Source organism: Streptopelia decaocto, assembly GCF_964273445.1.
Source record: "Streptopelia decaocto genome assembly, chromosome: 1".
Lineage (NCBI taxonomy): Eukaryota > Metazoa > Chordata > Aves > Columbiformes > Columbidae > Streptopelia > Streptopelia decaocto.
The window spans coordinates 40,414,835-40,435,510 of record NC_138663.1 but is presented as its reverse complement, the minus strand read 5'-3'; the positions used below and the strand labels follow the sequence as shown (position 1 = coordinate 40,435,510).

Genomic DNA, 20,676 nt, shown 5'->3' with positions numbered 1-20,676 from the left:
TTCTATTGCAATACCACAATAGTGAGTATTCAGAGACAATTTGGAGAAGAACAGAATGCAAAACTAAAACTGATTTCAAGATTAAAAGAGAGTTCACTGCTCAGTTTGCCAAAGAAGAAATTCATTACAAATTCAAAGGTTATTAAATGGGATTAATCTAAGTGGTCAATTCCAACTCTCATTTAGGATAGTGTTTTCCACACAGCACATCCCACACAAGCTGTGTAGTATTTGTGGTGAGGCTATCAAGAGTGAAAAATCTAGTTCTACTGAGCAGTAACTTGTAATAGCCTGAAGCAAGCAACTGAAGAAATCAATGATAGAAGATACTCTTTTCCCTCACATCACCTCCAGGGAGCTGTGGTAATTGGGATGTTCTACTGTCAAGAGTTAAAGCAGTCCTCCTCTTCCACCAAATGAAAGCAGACCTTTACTATCTTAAAACAGTAACAATGAATACATGGATCAAACTAGTCTTATAGGATGTCCCTTCCACAAGTTATTGCTCAGTTCTGTACAGGTATACATCCCAGTGTTGCATATCAGCATCAGCTGTGTAACTATTCAAAGCCTACATCAGATGCTATCACTCTATCCTTCTATTATGAGGAGTGCTAAAAGCAAGGATCAGACCCTTCCAAAGCACAGCATGTCATCCACATAAAAATACTACACATGATCTCATACTTCAAATGCATTTAAATTAAATTATACGCACCTACAGACAAGTCCATCTTACTGCCTGGAATGTCCTCAGTTTGACTCTGGGGGAAAAAAAACCAAACAAACAAATCAGTTCCAATTTCTATGAAATGCTGAGGAACATTTCAGAAAGCAGCCCTTGATGGTTAAAGGTGGAATGACTGAAGGACATGCTTGTCCCAATTAAAGTTTTATTTGAAACTAAAATAAAATACAACTCTTGATATTACCCTGGACACACCTCACCTCAACCCCCCTAATGCTGTGTGTGGCAAGTTTACCCATGTAAAACCAGACACATGAATGCATGGGACAGACAGAAAAAGATGGACAGACAGGTGCTCTGTGAAATCAACCTCTGTCCTCATGTTCCAGTGGTCAAGAGATGAAACACTGAAAATAGTGGCCAAAACGATAGGTCAGCCTCATCACCTGTCAAGTCATCAAATCTTGATATGTGCTGCCAAGCTATTCTTTAGTTGGCAGACTGGAACAGGGTGTTCCCATAGCTTTCAGAAGTATCTGCCGTCTAGCAGACTGAATTTGAGCTTGGGAGCCAACAGACATCACAAACTAATCCTAGACATGTCAGTGACAGTTTATGTAGCCCTGGGCTTCTCACAGAACCTCTGCATTACCATCTTTTGCTGGCCTGCATTACATACTACTCACTCTTCACAGTACAACATTCTGTGAAACGTTTTACAAATTAGCATATCAGAAATTCTTAGAAAAATTATATATATATATATTATATATATATATATATGTAACGTTTTAAGGTACTTCGCTGCAGATATGTCTTTTCTCTCCATGATGGGCCGTTTATTTAATCCATTTACCAACCAGTCTTTAAGTACTGATTAATAATGAGTCCTTTTTTATTAAAAGGACCCTGCTGCACAGCATTTTAAAAAAAAATCACCAGGATAAAGACACAGGGCTGTAAATCTCCTTTTCTGATATGTGACTTACATTCAGAATGAACAGCCTTGGACTAATCACAGATGACTGACACTACAGGCAGGAGCTGAAACCTCTACCCTGAGTTCTCTAAACAGCATGTTATGGGAGAAGAAAAAAAAAAAAGCCAAACAACCACCCACCACAAGATAATTGTAATCTCAGAACAGTTGTCATAAAAAGTAACTTTGAAGAGTCAAAGTAGATCTTTGGTTTTTCTGAGAAGCCATTCTGACTAACTAGGAAGTGCTGAATACCTAGCTATTACAGGTACTATAATCAACATGCCAGCATAGAAAATGCAGGTAAATAAGTAGTTAGACACTGTGGAACAGCTGACCTTTTGACTTATTAAAAGGTTACTGCTTCTTTACAAAGTTGGATTTTATATTTAGAAAAAAAATACTTACTAGCAAGCCCATATTTGAAAACTGTTTGGATAAAGGGTTCATCCATGAATCACTATTTCCTCCTTTTAATGAGCACTGAAGAGGGGGAAAAAAAAAAAAGAAAAAGAAAAATATTTTTAAGCAGCTTCTTGATTTCCTAAATTCTGTTTTATCCTTCAGTTGCACAAGTGCCAAATGAAAAGCCTGGTATCAGACTTTGGGTTCAAACTGGAACACAAGAGGTTCTATTTAAAATCGAGAAGAAACTTTTTCTCAGTGAGGGTAACAGAACACTGGAACAGGCTGCCCAGGGAGGTTGTGGAGTCTCCTCCTCTGGAGACATTCAAAACCTGCCTGGACACATTCCTATGTAACCTCACCTAGGTGTTCCTGCTCCGGTGGGGGGATTGGACTAGATGATCTTTTGAGGCCCCTTCCAATCCCAAACATGCTGTGATTCTGTGATCGGAGAAATTCAACTCCTGAATAAATCAGTTAAAGTTTTTGCATGGTTGGAAACATTTATCAAATACTTTTTTATTTCCTCTCTCAAAATTGTTCATTGCCAGGTATACCGAACTGTATGAACACTTGCTGTGTAGAATGTTTATCAAACCTCTAGTTGAATTCTGGAATCTGGAAACCTCTGTGAATGTTATTTTTTTTTTTTCCTCTGCTACAGTTTAATACACTATTCAATCCACCACATACAGAGGTAGATCTTCCTTGGCTTTCTTCCCTTTAGTGTGGTTTCTCTTACCTGGGCACTGTGCTGACCTGGCTCTCAATGTGGCCTTACTGTAATTTACAGGTGATCAAAACCAAAACTGAACACTGTTCAACAGAAAAGATACTGATAAGAAAATGTTTGGACTGTTGCTTTGGTGGTTAAAATAAAAAAGCTTTAAGTGAGGAAAAAGTTTATGAGAATAATTTCTCTAAAATAGGAATTGTAAAAATCCATACCAAGTCACAACACTATTTTTCCACATCCTAGGAAGCTGCTCTGGATTGCCTCATGAGTTTGCCCTACCTATTAGTCAGAAGTAGACCAAGCATAGTCCTTCCAATATGAATACAGTATCAAGTGTTACTGTACTAGAAAAAATTAACAAGGCTTAGAAGGCAATTAACTCAGGACTATAGCCAAGCTCCTGCTCCGCTCCTGTTTGAAGCCAAAGGTCGGTAACGACAAGCCCAAGTCAGACCTAAATCCAACAGTCGGTAGAAATAAGACGTGCGTGTGCCAAAGGAACTGCGGAATCTGAACTTCAGCAGGCTGTGCAAGGAGACCAGCAGCAGCCTGACACAGGAAGATGTATCGACCAAGAGAAGAGCAATAGCCTTGGGATACTTATTGCTCGGTTTCATTTAGTAATGGCTCTGCAGCTTACATACCAAAATCGTATGGCACCTACTGGAAGATTTATTAGTCCCAACAGATACATGGTGTGAACCATGGAGCTGTCCTATGCAGGGACAGAAGTTGGACTTGATAATCCTTGTGGGTCGCTTCCAACTAAGGACATTCTATGAACAGGTGTAATACATTAAAACAAATTCAGAACCCTCGCATTTTTACACTGTTGTAACAGGCATCTTTCTAGCTGAATTCTGTAATACCTCTTTAAAAGAAGAACTATTATACTGCTCCAACATATCAGTCATACTGCTTTCAGACAACACAGTAGTGTTATGAATCATTCAAGCATTTTACCTTCATTTGTGTTTTCTTTCCTCCTTGCCCCCAGCTTGTTGAGTTGTGGGAGGAACTGCTTCCCTGAGAGCCTGCTGTGTTCCAGACTCCTCCCTCCTCCTCCTCTTCCCAGCTGGAATGACGCGTTCCTGTCACTGGCCCATCACTCTCTCCCCAGCCATCTTGCATAGATTTAGAACCTTTAGGTTAAAAAAAAAAAAAGTGGCATTCAAAAGCAGTCTAAAATACCATGCAGCTTGTGATTTGGCACTGCAAGATTAGCTGAGATAATCAGAACCCCAAAGGAAGGAGACAAAAAAAAACCCAAAAAGTGTCTTCACTCTAGCAGCTGTAAAAACTTGTGCATGAATCCCAAACCCCAAGAAATTTGGTGGCATGTTAGCATGTCATGTTTTACAACTATTTTAAAGCACTATCACACCCTTAAAAAAATATAACAACCATGGGGACCTCTTCTACAGATACAGCTGCATTTGGATTTCTTTAAAAGGCAACCTATTATTTTCCAGTGTAAATGAAATACTTCAAGGACACTTAAAAACCAAGGGTGCTGAGGACTTTGGTTCAGGTGATTTATCAATTATTTCCTCTCTTCCTTCAAAACTGTAATGCCTCCCTTGCAGTAAACTCTTTCACAAAATTACAGAAACAAAGAACTTTAAGGAATAACAACTATGTAGAATCTGGAGAGGACCTGACATGGTACTCTGGTATATGTAACTTCAAGAGCAATCTAATAGGAAAAAAAAAAAAAAATCCCTGTTCTGTTCTTAACAATGTCACTGAACAGACTTATTCTAATAAGTGCTGTTTAAGTAGAGATGCTGTTACCAGAATGCTACAACAATTTCATCATATCAATTCAGACTGAGGACTTTTCTGTGCTGGCTTCTTTTCTTGCTGTTACTGTCTAGCACCAGCTGTCAGGTAACTGTGAATTCTAACCCCTACTGACAAGCCAACTAGAGCTCAAATCCCCATCTTGTCCACTGTCCAACTATTCTCCTTCCTGCTGCAACTCTTCATTCTGCATATTTCTTCCCCTAGTATTTATCTCATTTAAAAAGGATTTTCATCACCATCACCTTCTTCATAACTAATTCTTCAATTGTCTGGGGTTTGAGTGTGGAAATCAGAGATAAGGATATTAACACATATAGCATAAAATCTGAACACAGGAATTGTAATTAGTCTATCGAGGGGAACTTTACCTTGATCATGCCAAAAATAAGTACAGCAGCATTTCACAGCAGTTTAACAGCTGCGTTAAAATTAATCATAAATAACAACTCAGATACTTCACAGGAAACAATTTTCAAAATTATATTCATGTACCAAAATTGAGGGCTGCTTAGGTAACATACTGGTCCGAGTTCAAAAAACTACCTCTTCACCCTTTAATCGTGCTACTTACAAAGAAATGGCTACATTTAAGGATTATGACTGCATAGACTTAATCTGGAAGTGTCATATATGAGGTAGTCCTTGCAGCTTTAATTTATTTCTGGCCACAGTGCTTAAATACAGAACTATGGCCCTGGTTTTAACTACATGTTCATAGATTATTTTTCTTCATTGACAGCTCTCAGGTTTGAGATTCTTGAATATGAATTTGGACAGTGGTGTAAAGATGAACTGTCTGTAGGACAATTCTGCATTTGTTGAGCAAGGTGGCACAGATACCTATAGTAAGCAATGGGAAGTTTCAAAATGAAGACAAAATAATGTTGCAGAAAACTGAATTTATTCCTATTTCTGCCAGAGAATTCCTATGCAATTCTGGTAAAACTACATAAATCCATTTTTTTGAACAGGTGTTCAATGTCCTATGCTTTCCTTCTTTGGCTCTAAACTTGTTTTCTTTTCCAATCACTGCTAGTCTCCGTTTCCTGTCCTTACCTTCAACCATCAGTTATGCCTTTGGAGGCTCTTTGTCCTCATTTCTTCTTCCAACTTATCCAAAACACTAAATATCTCCCCTTACTCCACTGAATAACATAGCTTTCTTCTTCATTCCTTCTGGGTATCAATTACAAAGGAGTTGAGAGAGCAGTCACAGAACACAGGAGAATGGAGATCTCTGCTCTTAACACTGGTGGCCTACTATACCCCAACCTGAAACACCTGTCACGGGGAAATTCCCTTTATTTTGCTCCTCTAGACCTGGGGACAGCTTACGTACAAATGCCGCAGCTCTTTGCTTATGTCACACATGCAGACCAGTTAGGATATGCAAGTGACCATGCATAGTCTTTAAAAGACTACCTTAAGTATTAACAAATCCACAGAATTTGCAATGAACCATTAGCATTTCAGAGACTCATATTTTGGTTATATTTAGGTGACTTTTTACAGATGAAAGAAGACAACCATCTAAAAAAAAAAAAAAAAAAAAAGCCTAGCATCCTGAGGGGTGCCAAATTTGTGTGTCAGACACAGGAAGAACTACAGCCATCCACAAAAGGTTGCTATAATGTTAACACTGAGGAAGCAATGCTTTTTTTCCCAGTTTTGTTTCATAAATGCCCAAACAATTTAACTGGGGTGGGAGGAAGGGATAATGACCCAACAGCACACAATCTGCATAGAGTATTTCATTCCAAATAATTACATGTTGTAAAAGCAAGCTGTAACTGGAAACAGTTTTACAGTGGCTATCATCAATCAAGATCAGTAATAGTTATGTATTTCCTACTGGAAACTTCATATCCAAACATTATTGGCTTTGGCTATAAAGTTGCTATGCTGTATCAGCAGGTGATTGCTTTTGTTTGTTGTATTTTCCTTAAAAAAAGGGAAATAAAATTCAACAAACAGCATACATCAGAAGGAACAATTTCCACAAAAATAAAACTCTCAATACAGCAAAATTTTAACTTCAAAGTTAATTTTTAAAATATTTCAACAACATCTCATTCATGAAAAGCACAGCTGTAGGCCAGAAAACTAACATCCATTTAGGCTCAACCACAAAAGCAAGTTCAGTTCTTAAGAGTTACCGTTTTCCACACTGGTATAATTAAAAAAAAAAAAAATCCATTCAAAGGCAAGTTGCATTACCAAAGCATACATTACCACATAATGGCCTCCATGGTGAAATCTGTCTGTACTGTGCATTCTTTTTTCTGATATGATCAGGAAAAGTGATTTAACACATTACAAGTTTATGTGCTAAGTAGTAAGCGGGCAGCCAGAGAAGAAAGGAGGTTTTGAGAAAAAGACATATTTCCTCACTCGGATGCTCTAATGTTTCAACACTTACACAAATCAGAGCTGTCCCTTAAGATGCTTAATTAAGAAATTTTTCATTACCTTAAAAAAAAAGTTCCAGTCATTTTTAAGTACTTAATCACTCATCCATCAAAATGTTACATGACATTCAACACTGCTTCCAGGCCTCAGATAATTCCTCCATGGGTTAGTTATATCAAAAGGCCAAACGCTAGAAATCTCCAGGACCATTGCAAAGAAACTGGTACCTGGCCTATACTCACTAGATTTCATGGCATTTGGGGCGTTGGAAGGTGCATTCCCCCAGCCTGTTGTCGATGCTCCTGTATCATCTACTTCACCCCACCCGGGACTGGTTTCATTTGGCTCACCCCAGGCAGATGTACCGTTATCTGGAGCAGGTGGAGTGCTTTTGCTCCAGACTGCACAAAGGAGAAAGAGTTTTGATTACAGACCATTTAGACAACAAACTATTTACTGCAGTGCAGCACCATGTCATTAATCTATTGCTTCATTCTTTCTGTTGAAGAATTCAGATTCTCAATAGTGTGGGTGCAACAGAATTGACAACTGTTCCCATCAAACTTAGAGTAGGCATTGACCTCCAGGGAGTAAAGAGAACAGAAGGCTGTGATGAATATTATTCTTCTCCCAGGTTAAACATGAACCCCATGTCTAATGCTGGCCTCCTATCTGGTGAACTTTTGTGACTAATTAAAAGCACCAGATTAACTCAGGGTTTTCATATAATGTAGAAAGAACATATTTTAAGTAAATATTAAAATGGAATTGTATACTTCAAAGCATGCCTGAATCAAAGAAGAGATTACATAATAACATCTTAATATATTTCCAGGCTACATAGCTTTTCCTTGTCCTTATTTCAAAGAAGAAAATATTTTGCTAAGTATTCTTTATCACACAGCAGAGCCAAAACCTAAATCATAGACTCACTCAGTTTCAAGTGTTAAGTGAGTGTTTCAGAGCAAAAAGTTTTTGACTAAAAGTAAATAATTTCTCCCTGTTTCTCTAACATGTAAACATCAAAGATGTGATTTAGTCTGGAGAAAAGGGGACTGAGGGGAGACCGTATCGCTCTCCACAACTACCTGAAAGGAGGTTGTAGCAAGGCGGGTGTCGGTCTCTTTTTCCAAGCAGCAAAGATATGCAGATGTGGCACTTATCGAGATGGTTTAGTGGTGGACTTGGCAACATTGGGTTTATGGTTGAACTGAATGACCTTAAAGGCTTTTTTCCAAACTAAATAATTCTATAATTCAAACTGTTCTCAGACTGAATACGCAGATTTGTCAGTTAACAAACATTTTCTCTTACTGGCAAGCTGACCAGTATTCAGATCACAATTACTCAGGCACTAGCAGCAGAGCACTGACTGACTCAAATTTTGAAGACACTTTAAACACAGAACCAAATATTCAAATAAGAAATTGGTTTTCTATATGGGATATAACTATTAGCCATTGGAAGCTACACAAGTATCTCTCATGCATTAAGGTTACATTCATGTCTAGGAGCTTACTGAAGAAAGAAACAAGACCAGTACCTGATGCTTGTGATTTGTTAGTCATCGGAGTAGGCAGGCTCTGCTCCCGTGGGGCCTGTCCTCCTTGTGAGTTCTTGTCCCACAGGTTCACATTCTTGTAGTTATAACTGCTAGGATCTCCCCACGCTGAAGTGCCATCATCGATATCCATTTTTCGACTGATTGACTGTGGAGAAGGTTCTTCCCAGCCACTAGGCTCCTCCTCTTTAGGGGCAGCTGGCTGTGGTCCGCTGTTCCAGTTTGGGTTTGGAGGTCGCCCGTTACTTGGAGTTTGGGGCGGTGGACCCCAGGAACCAGAAGACTCCTGCTGTTGCTGCTGGTGCTGCTGCTGCTGCTTGTTCCAGGAGTTGGGCTGTCGACCCGTCTCATTCCACGTTGAAGTTCTTTTACAATCATCCCATCCACCTTTTGAAGCAGCGCTTGTGTTTGCACCATTACCCCAAGTTCCAATCTCATTTTGGCCACCTTCACCCCAACCGGACACTGGCTTGTTTCCTGCACTTTCCCAGTTGCTGTTTTTTGTTTGGTCAACTTCCTCTCCCCAACCGTTCTTTCCAGAAGACCATCCTTGATTAGGCTGCCGTCCACCCCACCCCTGATCCTTACTAGAGCTGTCATTCCAAGAGGAAGATGATTTTTCTTCTGCTCTTCCTCCTCCCCAATTAGAAGAATTGGAGTTCTTATAGTCATTCCATCCTCCAGTATTTTTGGGGTCCTTCCACTCCGTTGAGGTTGAGAGCTCACCCCATCCAGACTTGATTTGATTGCTTTGGCTGGGTACATCACCCCAGCCCCCTGAGTTCTTTGTCTGTGTGGCAGAGCTCTCCCACCCCTCAGTTCCTTTATCAGACTTCCCCTCGGTCCGTGGCATCTCTTCAATATCCCACACGGTATCTTGCTTAATTTGAGTTTGGCCCCAGCCGGTGTTTGAAAGCACTCGGGGGTCCAAATCAGTCCTGCTCAGCAAAGTCTGCAAGACTGCCTGGCAATCAGGATGAGTAGGCCTATATGATCGGCGTCCAGAATTGTGACTGTCACTACTTCCTGCTTTGTGGTTGCTTCCAGTGCTTTGACCTCCAACCTCACTTCCCGCAGAGCTGGAAGATCTTCCCCAACAGGGAGCCTGGGAATTGCCTTGGTTTTCAGGAAGAGGGTGGCCTTTTTGATTGTCCCATGCTCCAGTGCTAGAATTTGGTTGGTTTGGACCACTCCATTCTCCAATCTTCAGTTCATCAGACCCAGACAGCTGTTTCCATTCTCCCTGAGAGACCCCAGATGTTAATTTGTTCCCTTCACCCCATTTGCTTTCATTTGCATGCTGAGGGCCAAAGTTCCAAGACCCACCACCCGTAGACCGGTTATTGTTATCCCAAGAATCACTTCTTGACCCATTAGGCTTTTGAACAGACGCTCCTTTCCAGGAGTCCTCTCTATCCTTTCCATTGTTCCCATGGTTTCCAGAATTGCTCTGTCCAGAGACTGTGTCAGTTCCAGAAGACCCCCTAGCTGTACCCCAAGATCCAACACTCCCAGTCTTTCTTTCTCCAGTGCTTTGTGAAGGGGTGTCAGTGCTCCTGGAAGAGTTCCCCAAGCCCATTTCAAAGGGCATTCCCTTATTCTCCATAGGGTTTGGTGAACTTAAGTTCAAGGAGTTAGTGTTTCCATTTTTTGGTCCATCAGTGTTATGAATTTGAGCCTGTTCTCTGCCAGAGACAAAGTTAACACCCGCATTTTCCATCTTTGACTGCTGTTCCCTAGAGGTCTGACCTACTGTGCTAATCTGTGCATTGGAGCTACCACTATCAGATTCCGAAGTCCCTTTCCTAGAATTGCCCTCTTGAACCAGTGCTGGCCAAGCAGACGGGTTGCTATTTGGGTTAAAGTTGCTGAAGCCAGAACCGGGACCAATTCTGTCTTGTCCACTCAAGTTCCTCCAATTACCTAGTCCATTGTTACTCTCAGCAGCAGGGTTGGAAGATTGAACAGATTTAGCCTTGGGATCAGATTTCCAGGCCCCAAGATTACATTCGTTTCCAGCGCCTCCAGACTGGCACTGGCTTCCTTTTCCTTTGTTACTAGTGGTGCTTCCTGGCAGAGCATTCTTCTCCAAGCCAGGGTTCGAGGCACTGTTGTTATCGGTGGTGTTTTCGGAAGAAGACTCAGCATCTTTGCTGGCAATACAAGGCCACTCTTCCATGTCAGACCCGTCTACAATCACCTTGTCCCAGATGTGAGTTGGGTTGGCGTTGGTGCCGCTGTTGGAGGAGGCTCCAGGACCCCAAGTGGAATTTGCATAATTTGAAGCAGCAGCACCTCCAATTGCTGAATCTAGAAAGAAAAAAAAAAACAACAACACACCCAAAAAGGTAATTAATAATCACTATTATTATTTACAAACACTGAACATCACATTTTTGATACCACCAATTACTGTATTCATTAATAAGAATCGCTCCCTCACTTGTGTCACAAAGTTGCCTTGGAATAACATCAGGCTGGAAAACACCACTGAAAATACTCATCAAAAACTTCTTCCAGTAAACTCCCTACAAGCATTTTATGGGGATTTGACTTCACCGTTCACTCACTACTTCTGTTAACAGTCCAGCTCTAAGTTCAGCATAATAATTATAACCCAGTTAATGAACCTGCATCATCATTACTGATATTGGTTGTAGACTCTTCAAATACACATTTAAAATCACACTATGTATAGAACAAGAATGTGTATTATGTGCACACATTCACATGCATGTGTGTGTACATGAAGTCAGCTGTTGGTCTGCTACTCAACTGACTCAAAGGAACTACAATTTATTACAGATCAAAAGATGAACGATTGAAGAGAAAAAGCATCTAATCAAAATATAAAGCTGAAGAAGTCTACTCTACAGCTTCAAATATCTTCAAGTTCAGTTCTGATAGCAGTCAAGCTCTTTAACTACATCAACTGTGTTCATTAACTCAACACAAAACTGTCCACTTTCATTGGGTTAGGTTTTGCTGGTGTAGCACATCGTACAGGGTAACCTGCAAGTTCAACGAGCTGTGGAGTCACTATAAGGAAATTAGCAAGTTGAACAACAACTAACAGGGCCCCTTTCTTTCATCTGTGACAAACCATTGTTATGTCCTATGTGGTACAACTTCACACAGACAAGATATTTATATATAGTTTTAAAGCAGACATAAATTAACACAGTGCCACAATGGATAAGGCCTGTGTCACTGCTGGCAGCATGATGTCTACATACATGCAGACACTTTATCATCAAAACGTCTGCCATGATTCCCTAGCCATCCACATAATTAATTACCTCTGATCCTCTAAATAATTTAAGTCTCTTAGTACTTCAGTGTTGTTCTCTATATAGGGTTCCATTTATTTTTCTACGTATTTTTAATACCAAGGGACCCTAAACTGCCTGCACCACAAATTCCCAGAGATGAAGAATAAACACTCTCCCTTTTACAAAACCATGTACTAAGTCCTAAATATATTGGTCTTATTCAGTTATCCCACCCAAACAGTTTAACTTATTTCGCAGAGCATAAAGTTCATAGTTACATCTGCGTCAGTATTCATACCTGAATACACACTGGTACTACCAATACTGGCTCAAAAGACAGCATCCATGAAAATAAGGCATAATCATCTTAGAAAAGTGATTTCCCCCCTGCCTCCCTTAAATACCTATATCATATATTCAAAAGTGAAAGATGACAATTTCTGGTTGCTAACACTTTTAATAGAAAATTAACAGATCAGTTTTTAGTGCCTGCCTCAGGCTTTCAGTTCATTAGCTTAACCAACGAACATTCACTGAATGCTTCCAGATGCCCCCTTCAGTGAGTGCCACAAGGAAAGATCCAGACTTCACAGCAAGGTTAGAACTCTCTTGTAAGCTTTGAATACCGATGAACAAAAGTCTCTTCATCCATTAAACTTTAGCCACCAAGATCCAAGAGACCAAGCAGTTCCCATGCACATTCTGTTCCTTCTGTTGCCTTAACCTCAAGTACAAACTTCACAATAGCAAGGAAGCGCAACTCTCTACCGATATTTTTATCTGGCTGTCTTTTTTAGTACACTGACTAACCCTTTCCCCCCGCCCCACTTTAAAAACTTTCTGATTCAGCTGATCACAGGAATAGCTTAAGGAGGACAACCAAAGGCAAGTTCAAAAGACTGTAAGGTGCCATCTTTTGGACTTAGCAATGATTCAGCAAATGAATGACGCACAGGCATTTTGTTTTCCAAAATTGTCTTGCACATCCTGAATCTCATTCGTACTGGAAGAATTATATATACCACCCTCCACCACAACCTCCTGTATTGCTACAAGGCACTCGTACATTTGGTGTCATCTTTCAGGAACTAGAGTTTTGCCATCTTACAGAAGCATTTCCATCCTGGTGGAAAAAGATCCATGTAAACAAGGATTATGTAGTGATTCTTTGTATTAAAGCCTTGCCAACAACATTTGTAGCTATCTGGTGAATATAAAAATACAAAGGGGTAGGTAGGCTACATTATTTTCTCCTTTGGGAACCTGCTTTTTTTTCTCATGTGGGATGAGAGTTAATCACAGTTCTCAATGCACAAATGCCTGACAGAAATGGGCCCAATCTGAAATGCAATTTGTAAACAGTCAGGATCTCAGATGGGATTAATGATGTCTGAGACAGACGGCAATCCCATGCTTCCACAAGCACTTTGACAGAGTGATGGCCCCAGCCTTTCTCATGTCCAATGCTCATTCCTGCTCCTCTGGCATACCTACTTTTTCGTACTAGAACGTATGTTCTCACTGATATTCAGTGAGCTGAACTGACAGATCACTTAGACTGAAATTAGCTTTAAAAAACATGCTAGGTTAATTCTAATCCAAGTCAGGTTGCCAGCCCAGTTAACTGTGTTATGATGCAGAACTCTGGATGATGTGAGGCAGGTTCTGAAGGACCCACATGTTTCTTTGCAATACTCACACCTTACATCAGAATAAACCAACTAACCATTGACACAGAAAGTTGCCACAATTAATAAAACAAAACCATGTAATATGCTAGCTGTTAACGCACCAGTAAACTAAATGCAAAAATATAAGAACTCAAAAAATCAAATTTCACTCTCAGAAAAACAAATATTAAGTGTCAAATTCATTACACAGAACTTAAAAGATTCTCTGAAATACTTCATAATGGTCATCATACAGTACATCCAAAAGCAAAAACATGCTGCTTATGAGGAAAATCTTTGAAACTTTTGGAACGCTTCACTACCACAGTCTCCCTTGTCAGTCTCCTGCACTCCCTGTGAAGGTACACCAATGATGACATAATGCTAGGACTTTGTATAGTCAAAAAATTGGGGCGTTTTTCCCTCTGCCCCCTTCATATTTCAGGTGTTTTATCAAAATCAGCCACCTAGAAGAGATCTGTTTTCAAACTGATTAGCTAAAACTGCCATTATAGTTTGAAATTCGCTTTCCCTCCGTATTAAATAGGAAACAAAGACAACAGGAGAAACTGTCAAAGAGGGATTTGCTACAAAGGAATTCAAGTACTGAAACCACAAAACAAACAGAGTTATTCATTTTCCTAGAATCCTTTTTAATAAAGGCAGACATCCCATCTAGTTTACTTGATTCTGGAGTTCCAAGTCACCTCTTTTTTTTTTTCCTGAACCACAGAGAACTATAAAAAGCTCACGCTCTCCAAGACTGTGGTAAAAAACCCCATCCTTTTAATCTGGCATGGTTTTCAAAGACAAACTCAGATATAGTAGCATCGTTATTTTCTTCTTTTCACTTTCAAGCATTTATTATTTCTTTTTTAAACACTTATTGTTAGAACTGATGTTGTCCTTGACTTCTCAGATCACCTAAGTTTTTCTTTAGAAGGCAGATGAATGTTTTGAGTGGAATTTTGTTTGTTCTACAATCATAACTTCAGAAGGAAATATTACAACAATTGCAATTCCCAAGTGTCTAAAAAGTTTTGGAGCAGCCATAACTTCCTCATGCTCATAAAATAATTAATCTTAAAATCAATTTATCTTCTGGAATTAAAGTGAAGAGAAAAGCGAAAACAAGACAGTCACCACTTTTATAAAAGGCTTATGTAAAGAGAATAACAGGATAACTACTCGAAAAGGTCAGGAGCAAAAGGACCCTCTTTCTTTAATCCAGATGAGAAGCGACAGACACCTGCCATTGGCAGACCTGGTATCTACATGTCTGTTTTACCAGATCATATAAAAAAAGTGACGAGATAGGAAATTAATGTCTAAGAAACCTAAAGAGCTATTAAGAACTACTTAATGCAAAACACAAAACACTGTTTATCTATGCACTGTGTCTAACTTGCTGTGGTCTTAAGAGCATTACAGCATTCGACTCAAAACACCAAAAACACATTCTAAAAAACCACCAAACCCCTTTCTTGTTCCATCTAGTAGTAAAAGTTACATCCATTGTCACTAACAGCAAAAGAAAAGTCTATATGCTAAAACAGTAGAAGCAAGCTCCCCAAAAGAAATCTGAAGAGTTTTGTTATACAGTTATATGCTTATGCACAACTGTAGTGATACCTTTTCTGCCACGCACATGCAGATGTCCATTATTATTATTATTACTTGCCTGTTGCAGTCCCACTGTCGGTCTGCAGCAGTGCTCCTGTCACTGGTTGTGCGTTGTTTGTGTTTGCTCCTGGTGCTGCTGGGGGAGGAGGCCCTGCTCCACCCCCAAGGAGCATACAGGATGGCGGAGGGGGCTGCCCACGTTTCAGTAACACTTTGTGGTCCTGCTGGCAACGGAATCGCGGCGGCACCTCCCGAGGCATGTAGCGGGCGGCGCTTGGCGGTTGTCCGTTCGGCACTGCCACCCTTTTGGCATTGTTGCCACCATTGACTGGTGGCGATGGAGAGTTGCCAATTGGGCTGGCAGCCACTGGTTGGCTTAAACTTGGTTTCGTCACTTCGGGCACTGAAAAACAGGAAGAATGAAAATCAGAAATTTTTCCACTTAAACTTGTGCTAGCTGCAAGAACTCACTGTGATTCTTTCCTTTCATAATTTCATTCTTCTCCAAACTACTGTGCAACTTTACCCTTATCAAAGAACAATTTAATAAAAGAAGCAGGAATAAGCCATAGTGGCAAACCTCATGCTTTCACATACAACTCTGTACCTCAGCAAGTATTTTGCTCTAAGCCCCAAATTTCTTGGAAACGTAGAGTTGGCAAAGAACACCACACTGGGCAATGGATGCTTTTAAAATATGAGCAGTCAAATGTAACTGGTTTCCCCCCCTGCTCTGCTCCCTGACCTTCAACTGTTCTTTGGATTGTTACACATCATCCATATGGCACATCTGAAATCAGATGCCAAGCTTTCACCTGCTTACTAGCCTACATGGCCACTGCCAAAACAAAAAGAGAAGGAAAAAAAAAAGGAACAAACCTCCTCTTGGATTCAGAGTTAACAAAACTGAGTTCTGTGCACTGCTCTCAAATAAGGCAGTTGAGTCTGACCCCAAAGGCAGTCCTACATACAGCATTTGCATTGGGCTTGCCTGAAGTTTCCCAGCTGCTCACCAGGTGCCCTTATAAGCAAGGGCAAGATGCTTCCAAGGGTCATTATGCATTGGAAAAAAAGAAAACCACAAACAAATCCTTGAGGAACTAACACCATCGCAAAATTTGCCTAATACGCTCTAGACTTGTGACCACTTACTCATGTTCTCCATGTGCTTTTTGAAGAAAAAGCAATTCCCAGCCAGACACCTAAAAGGTGTAATTGCTAAGAGATCAATGATCAGCATTGTTGCTTAATACAAGAAAGGGATGTCCAGAAACCCCTCACCAGCAAAGTGAACATAATCAGTAAAACTTTTCCTCTTACAAAAGTGAGATGAAGCAAGCCAGTCTCTCTTTGGCAACAAGACTGCATTATCCCCCGCATTTTATTTTTATCAGGGTTTTCTGATTTCTCTATATAGGTTTCATTGCCCAAACCCCAAAAAAGGGTATTGTTAACAGTAAAATCAAGTTACTATCTCAGTTGTCTTGTCAATAATGACAATTTCCCCAGATAATTTTTAGAAAACTGACACGTAAATCAAGATTAAATATATTTTTAGATCAGCTAAATAAGCTTGACTTTCAAGATGCTCACTCATCAGTCCTGCTTTATCTGTTGGGCTTTTAGGTGCTTGAACTTCACCTTAGATTTCCATAGACAAGTCATTTTCACTCATTTTGGTACCTCACCATAAGCAGTACTTTCTGTGTCTTTCATTCCACTTACACAGTGGTTTCAGTTTTCGACTACTTGTCTAAAACCTCTCCAAAACTGAAAGGCTAAATATTTCAGCTAACCTATTTCTTCCACAATACTTATTCTCTCTTCAACTATTCTGATGCTGACAACATGGATTGGTTTAGGTTCTCTATTTCAATCACCTCAGCTTTTATTTCTGAACATGTTTTCAGTATTTCATTCCTGACTCATAAATCCCCCTCCCTTTTTAACAGTTTTGATTAAAATCTAAGTCCTGGCTCAAGTCAATTAAAAATACTCTTTAGGATCAAAGATTCTTACCTTTGGTTTTTTGATCTGTGACCTGCAAATTAAGAGCAAGAATGTAAATACAGTTTTAAGAACCTCGAAAGAAACATTGAACAGGCTGCGCTAAATCACAACTTTAATTTCTTAGCAACAAGATCGATATTTGTTGTATGAAAATTATCAGCAGATGAGCTACAAGCCTAAATGGTACTCCTAGTCACATATATGAAGTTTTCAAAAGTACTACAGCTCCTATAACACTTTTGCCTGATGCAAAAGCCCTCAGCAGAAACAGCAATGACTTCAATCATTATGATTTTTAGTATTCACCCTCTTCCTCATCCCCATCATGGACTTCCAAAGCCTGAACGAACATGCTATTGCATCACGGTTCTTTCAGATTTTGAAGGTGAACTATTAAAGAGTAACAAAAACTTCCTTCTATGACAGTATCCTTACAGCAGACTGTTTGGCCTCTCAACAGAGCTCTCATATGAGTAACCACAGGTGACGGTAGCAGTCTGTCTCTGCCATCTTCCCGAACCACCTTTCCCATGACATCTCTGTTCCAGAGAGAAGAAATCCTAAACCTTACTGGATTCATCGCCATAATTACCAAAAGCACCAGCAATACCTATAAAGCACCAGACTTCAAAGTCTCTTGGATGCAATAAGAAGCTGATTACCAAAGTGAGCCATCATGCTGGCCAACATGTTCAATATGTGGTTTTGCTGTACTTCTACACTCTTTCAGCATAGTAGATATCCAGCTACAGTAGAGACAAACATACCACTGGGATATTCTCTGGAACCATGTGTATTGTAGCAAGTTTTGTATCTGTTGATCATGAGTTCCACCACACAATAATGAAAAAAACCCTAAAGATCATCATGTGTTAGGCTCTATGACACCTATTCTTAAATGAAATCGCTGAACTAGTCCATAATTCTGGAAGGTACACAGTGACAGTACAGAATAATGAAAGTACAAGTAAAAAACAGTTTATTGTTTAAACCAACTAAGCCAGAACTCCTTTGTATGGTAAAGAATAAAAAGACAAACTGCTCTGAATTACTATGGCATCATTTACTTTGCAAAGATGAACACTGCAATATGCAAAGTGGAACATTCATTATAACACAAAATCTTACACACTGTAACTTCACAGAATTATGTAATCCAAAAGTCTCCAAGACACTAAAAATGCACCTGTACCAAAACTGTACCTGTACCAAGCCAGACATCAATTTTCACTTCACTTACAAAAAATGCTTTATGTGTCAAGTTATATTGTCTACTGTAACACAGCTAAACACTTCTGTTAAGCACTTAAGTGACTTTGAAGCTCCACTACTAAAGGAAAAGAAAAAGGGGAGGAAATTATTCATTAATCCAATCTGCTAATGCTGATAGGTCTACTATAGTCAACAGTAAACATGTTTAGTAAAAGAGTAACTTGTCTACTTGGAAGAAGCCCATGTTACTAAATCTTTAAAGAATTATACATGATAACTGCAGTTTGCTTTAGGAAAAAGAAAAATACTTCTGTCTATACTGCATCTCTCTCCTTGTCAAAACAATTTGGTTTTGTATTTTTTTTTCCAGGTCTAGAATACAAAGACTGAGAAAATGTGACACCGTCTCAGATTGACAGCTGTCACCTCTTTGTGGGCAGCCTGTAAGCACCAGCAGGGCTGTAGCAGCTACAGTGAACAGGAAGGTAGAGTACAACTCAGCCTCCTGACAAGCTGCCAAACAGCCCCTGGGACACCAACCACAGGAATTTATCTATGATTTGGCTTGTATAACCTCCGTTGAAGTGATTTTTTTTTTATTTTTTTTAATTTTTTTTTTAATTTACGTTTCAGAAAATCCAGGAAGAAAGTTGTTTAAAGTTACACGAATTCTGCCTAAAAAGCTACCCTCAAATCATTATTGCTTATTTGCTGAACACCACCACAGTCACTAAGAATGAAAACACACATACACACATGTAGACACACACACACACACACACTTATGTTCTGTCCTTGCAGTTGCCTGCTTTGCTATTCCTAGACATCTCCAAGTATTACTGTTAAGTTTGGTCTCTAGGAGATTAACTTATTTAGTTAGGAGATTAACTTCTTTAGTGTTTACACTTCCCAAGATTTGGCAAAATAACATTCAATTATACTGAATAACTTAGGTGAGGGACCACACAGGGAAGTTGGCAAATCTCTCTTGTATTCAAAGCACCAATCCCTCAGTGAAGAGCCACAGCACTGTAAGCAAGATGTTCACTACAACCCTTTCCAGTTTCTCTTGTATCATTGAATATCAGCATATAATTCTCAAGTCATTAGTCTTTATTTAGCAGGGTCTGCTCCTCCTGGTTCCTACACATACTTTTTGTACTTAAAAAACGTTAAACAGCAGCAACACCGAGGCAAAGAGACACTGAAGAAACCTTATTCTGTAGCTACTGATCTTCTGCAGTATTGCTGGGGATGTATCAACACAATGGCTGGATAAAACCAGAAATACCCCACTTTATCTGATTTAAAACCGATGGAGTCAAATTGGTGAAAAAGCCAGATTTAAAACAGCCCTGGACAGGCCAAAATTTAACTGAAATCAGTGCTGGCTGTTCTCAGCAGAAACCTACAGAATCTAACAGACTAATATCTGATCTTTCACAGGATCTGTTGTTACTGAAGTAACTGAAAAAACAGACTACTGAAAGTAAAGCCTTCTGTCCTCAATTTCACCTAATCAGTGAGGCTGGAAGGGACAGCCTCTTGAGATCTAGCCCACAGTTCCCACCTCTGCTCCCCACCTGCTTCCAAGAGTCTTCCCAGCTCAAAGCAAACTCATCAAAAACAGACTGCACAGGGCCGTGTCCATCTACTTTTTGAGCATCTCCAAAGATGAGGTTCTTAGGGACATGGTTTATAGGTGAACTTGACAGTGTTTGGTTAATGGTTGGGCTCGATGATCTTAAAGGTCTTTTCCAACCAAAATGATTCTATGGAGGCACCACAACCTCTCTGGGAAACCTGTTCCAGTGGTTGCCAAACCACACACACGCACAATAAAGTCTTTTTATGATTAAGAGGAATTTCCTATACTTCAATTTGTGAACAATGCCCTGTGCCTTGTCCCAGGGCACCACTGAGAAAAGCCCACCTCCATCTTCACTGCACCCTCTCACAAGGTATTCGTACACATTGACTGACATCATCCCCTGAGCTTTCTCTTCTCCAGACAGAATGGTCCCAGCTCTCTCAGCCTCTCCTCATTTGTCAGGTACTCCACTCCCTTAATCATCTTAGGGGCCTTTTGCTGGACACGTCCCAGGATGGCTATATCTGTCTTGTACTGGGAAGCCCAGAATGACACAGAAGGGATTTTACCAGTAAAAAGCATGGATAAAGCAGCAAGAGACTCAAGTTCATATGCCAGCTTAACACCTAGAACAATCTACTAGATTTTCAGCAAAATAGAGAGCTCCTAATACACCAAGTGTTCAAACCCATTTTCTGAACAAGAACAATTCAC

At 39.9% G+C, this 20,676-nt stretch overlaps 1 protein-coding gene across 9 annotated transcripts in view; it reads right to left on the bottom strand.

The window, feature by feature from the left end:
* Positions 1-20,676, bottom strand: part of TNRC6B (trinucleotide repeat containing adaptor 6B) — a 130,414-nt gene that overhangs the window by 22,176 nt on the left and 87,562 nt on the right. For 7 of the 9 annotated variants that reach the window (XM_082046901.1, XM_082046907.1, XM_082046906.1 and 4 more), the window contains 7 exons: positions 17,169-17,190; positions 15,208-15,552; positions 8,567-10,894; positions 7,266-7,424; positions 3,772-3,950; positions 2,076-2,150; positions 719-764 (listed from right to left, as the gene is read on the bottom strand). In XM_082046901.1, coding sequence (XP_081903027.1) covers positions 719-764; positions 2,076-2,150; positions 3,772-3,950; positions 7,266-7,424; positions 8,567-10,894; positions 15,208-15,552; positions 17,169-17,190 — 3,154 coding nt within the window. The remainder of the gene's footprint in view (positions 1-718; positions 765-2,075; positions 2,151-3,771; positions 3,951-7,265; positions 7,425-8,566; positions 10,895-15,207; positions 15,553-17,168; positions 17,191-20,676) is intronic. The other 2 variants (XM_082046904.1, XM_082046908.1) reach the window with 2 other exon arrangements.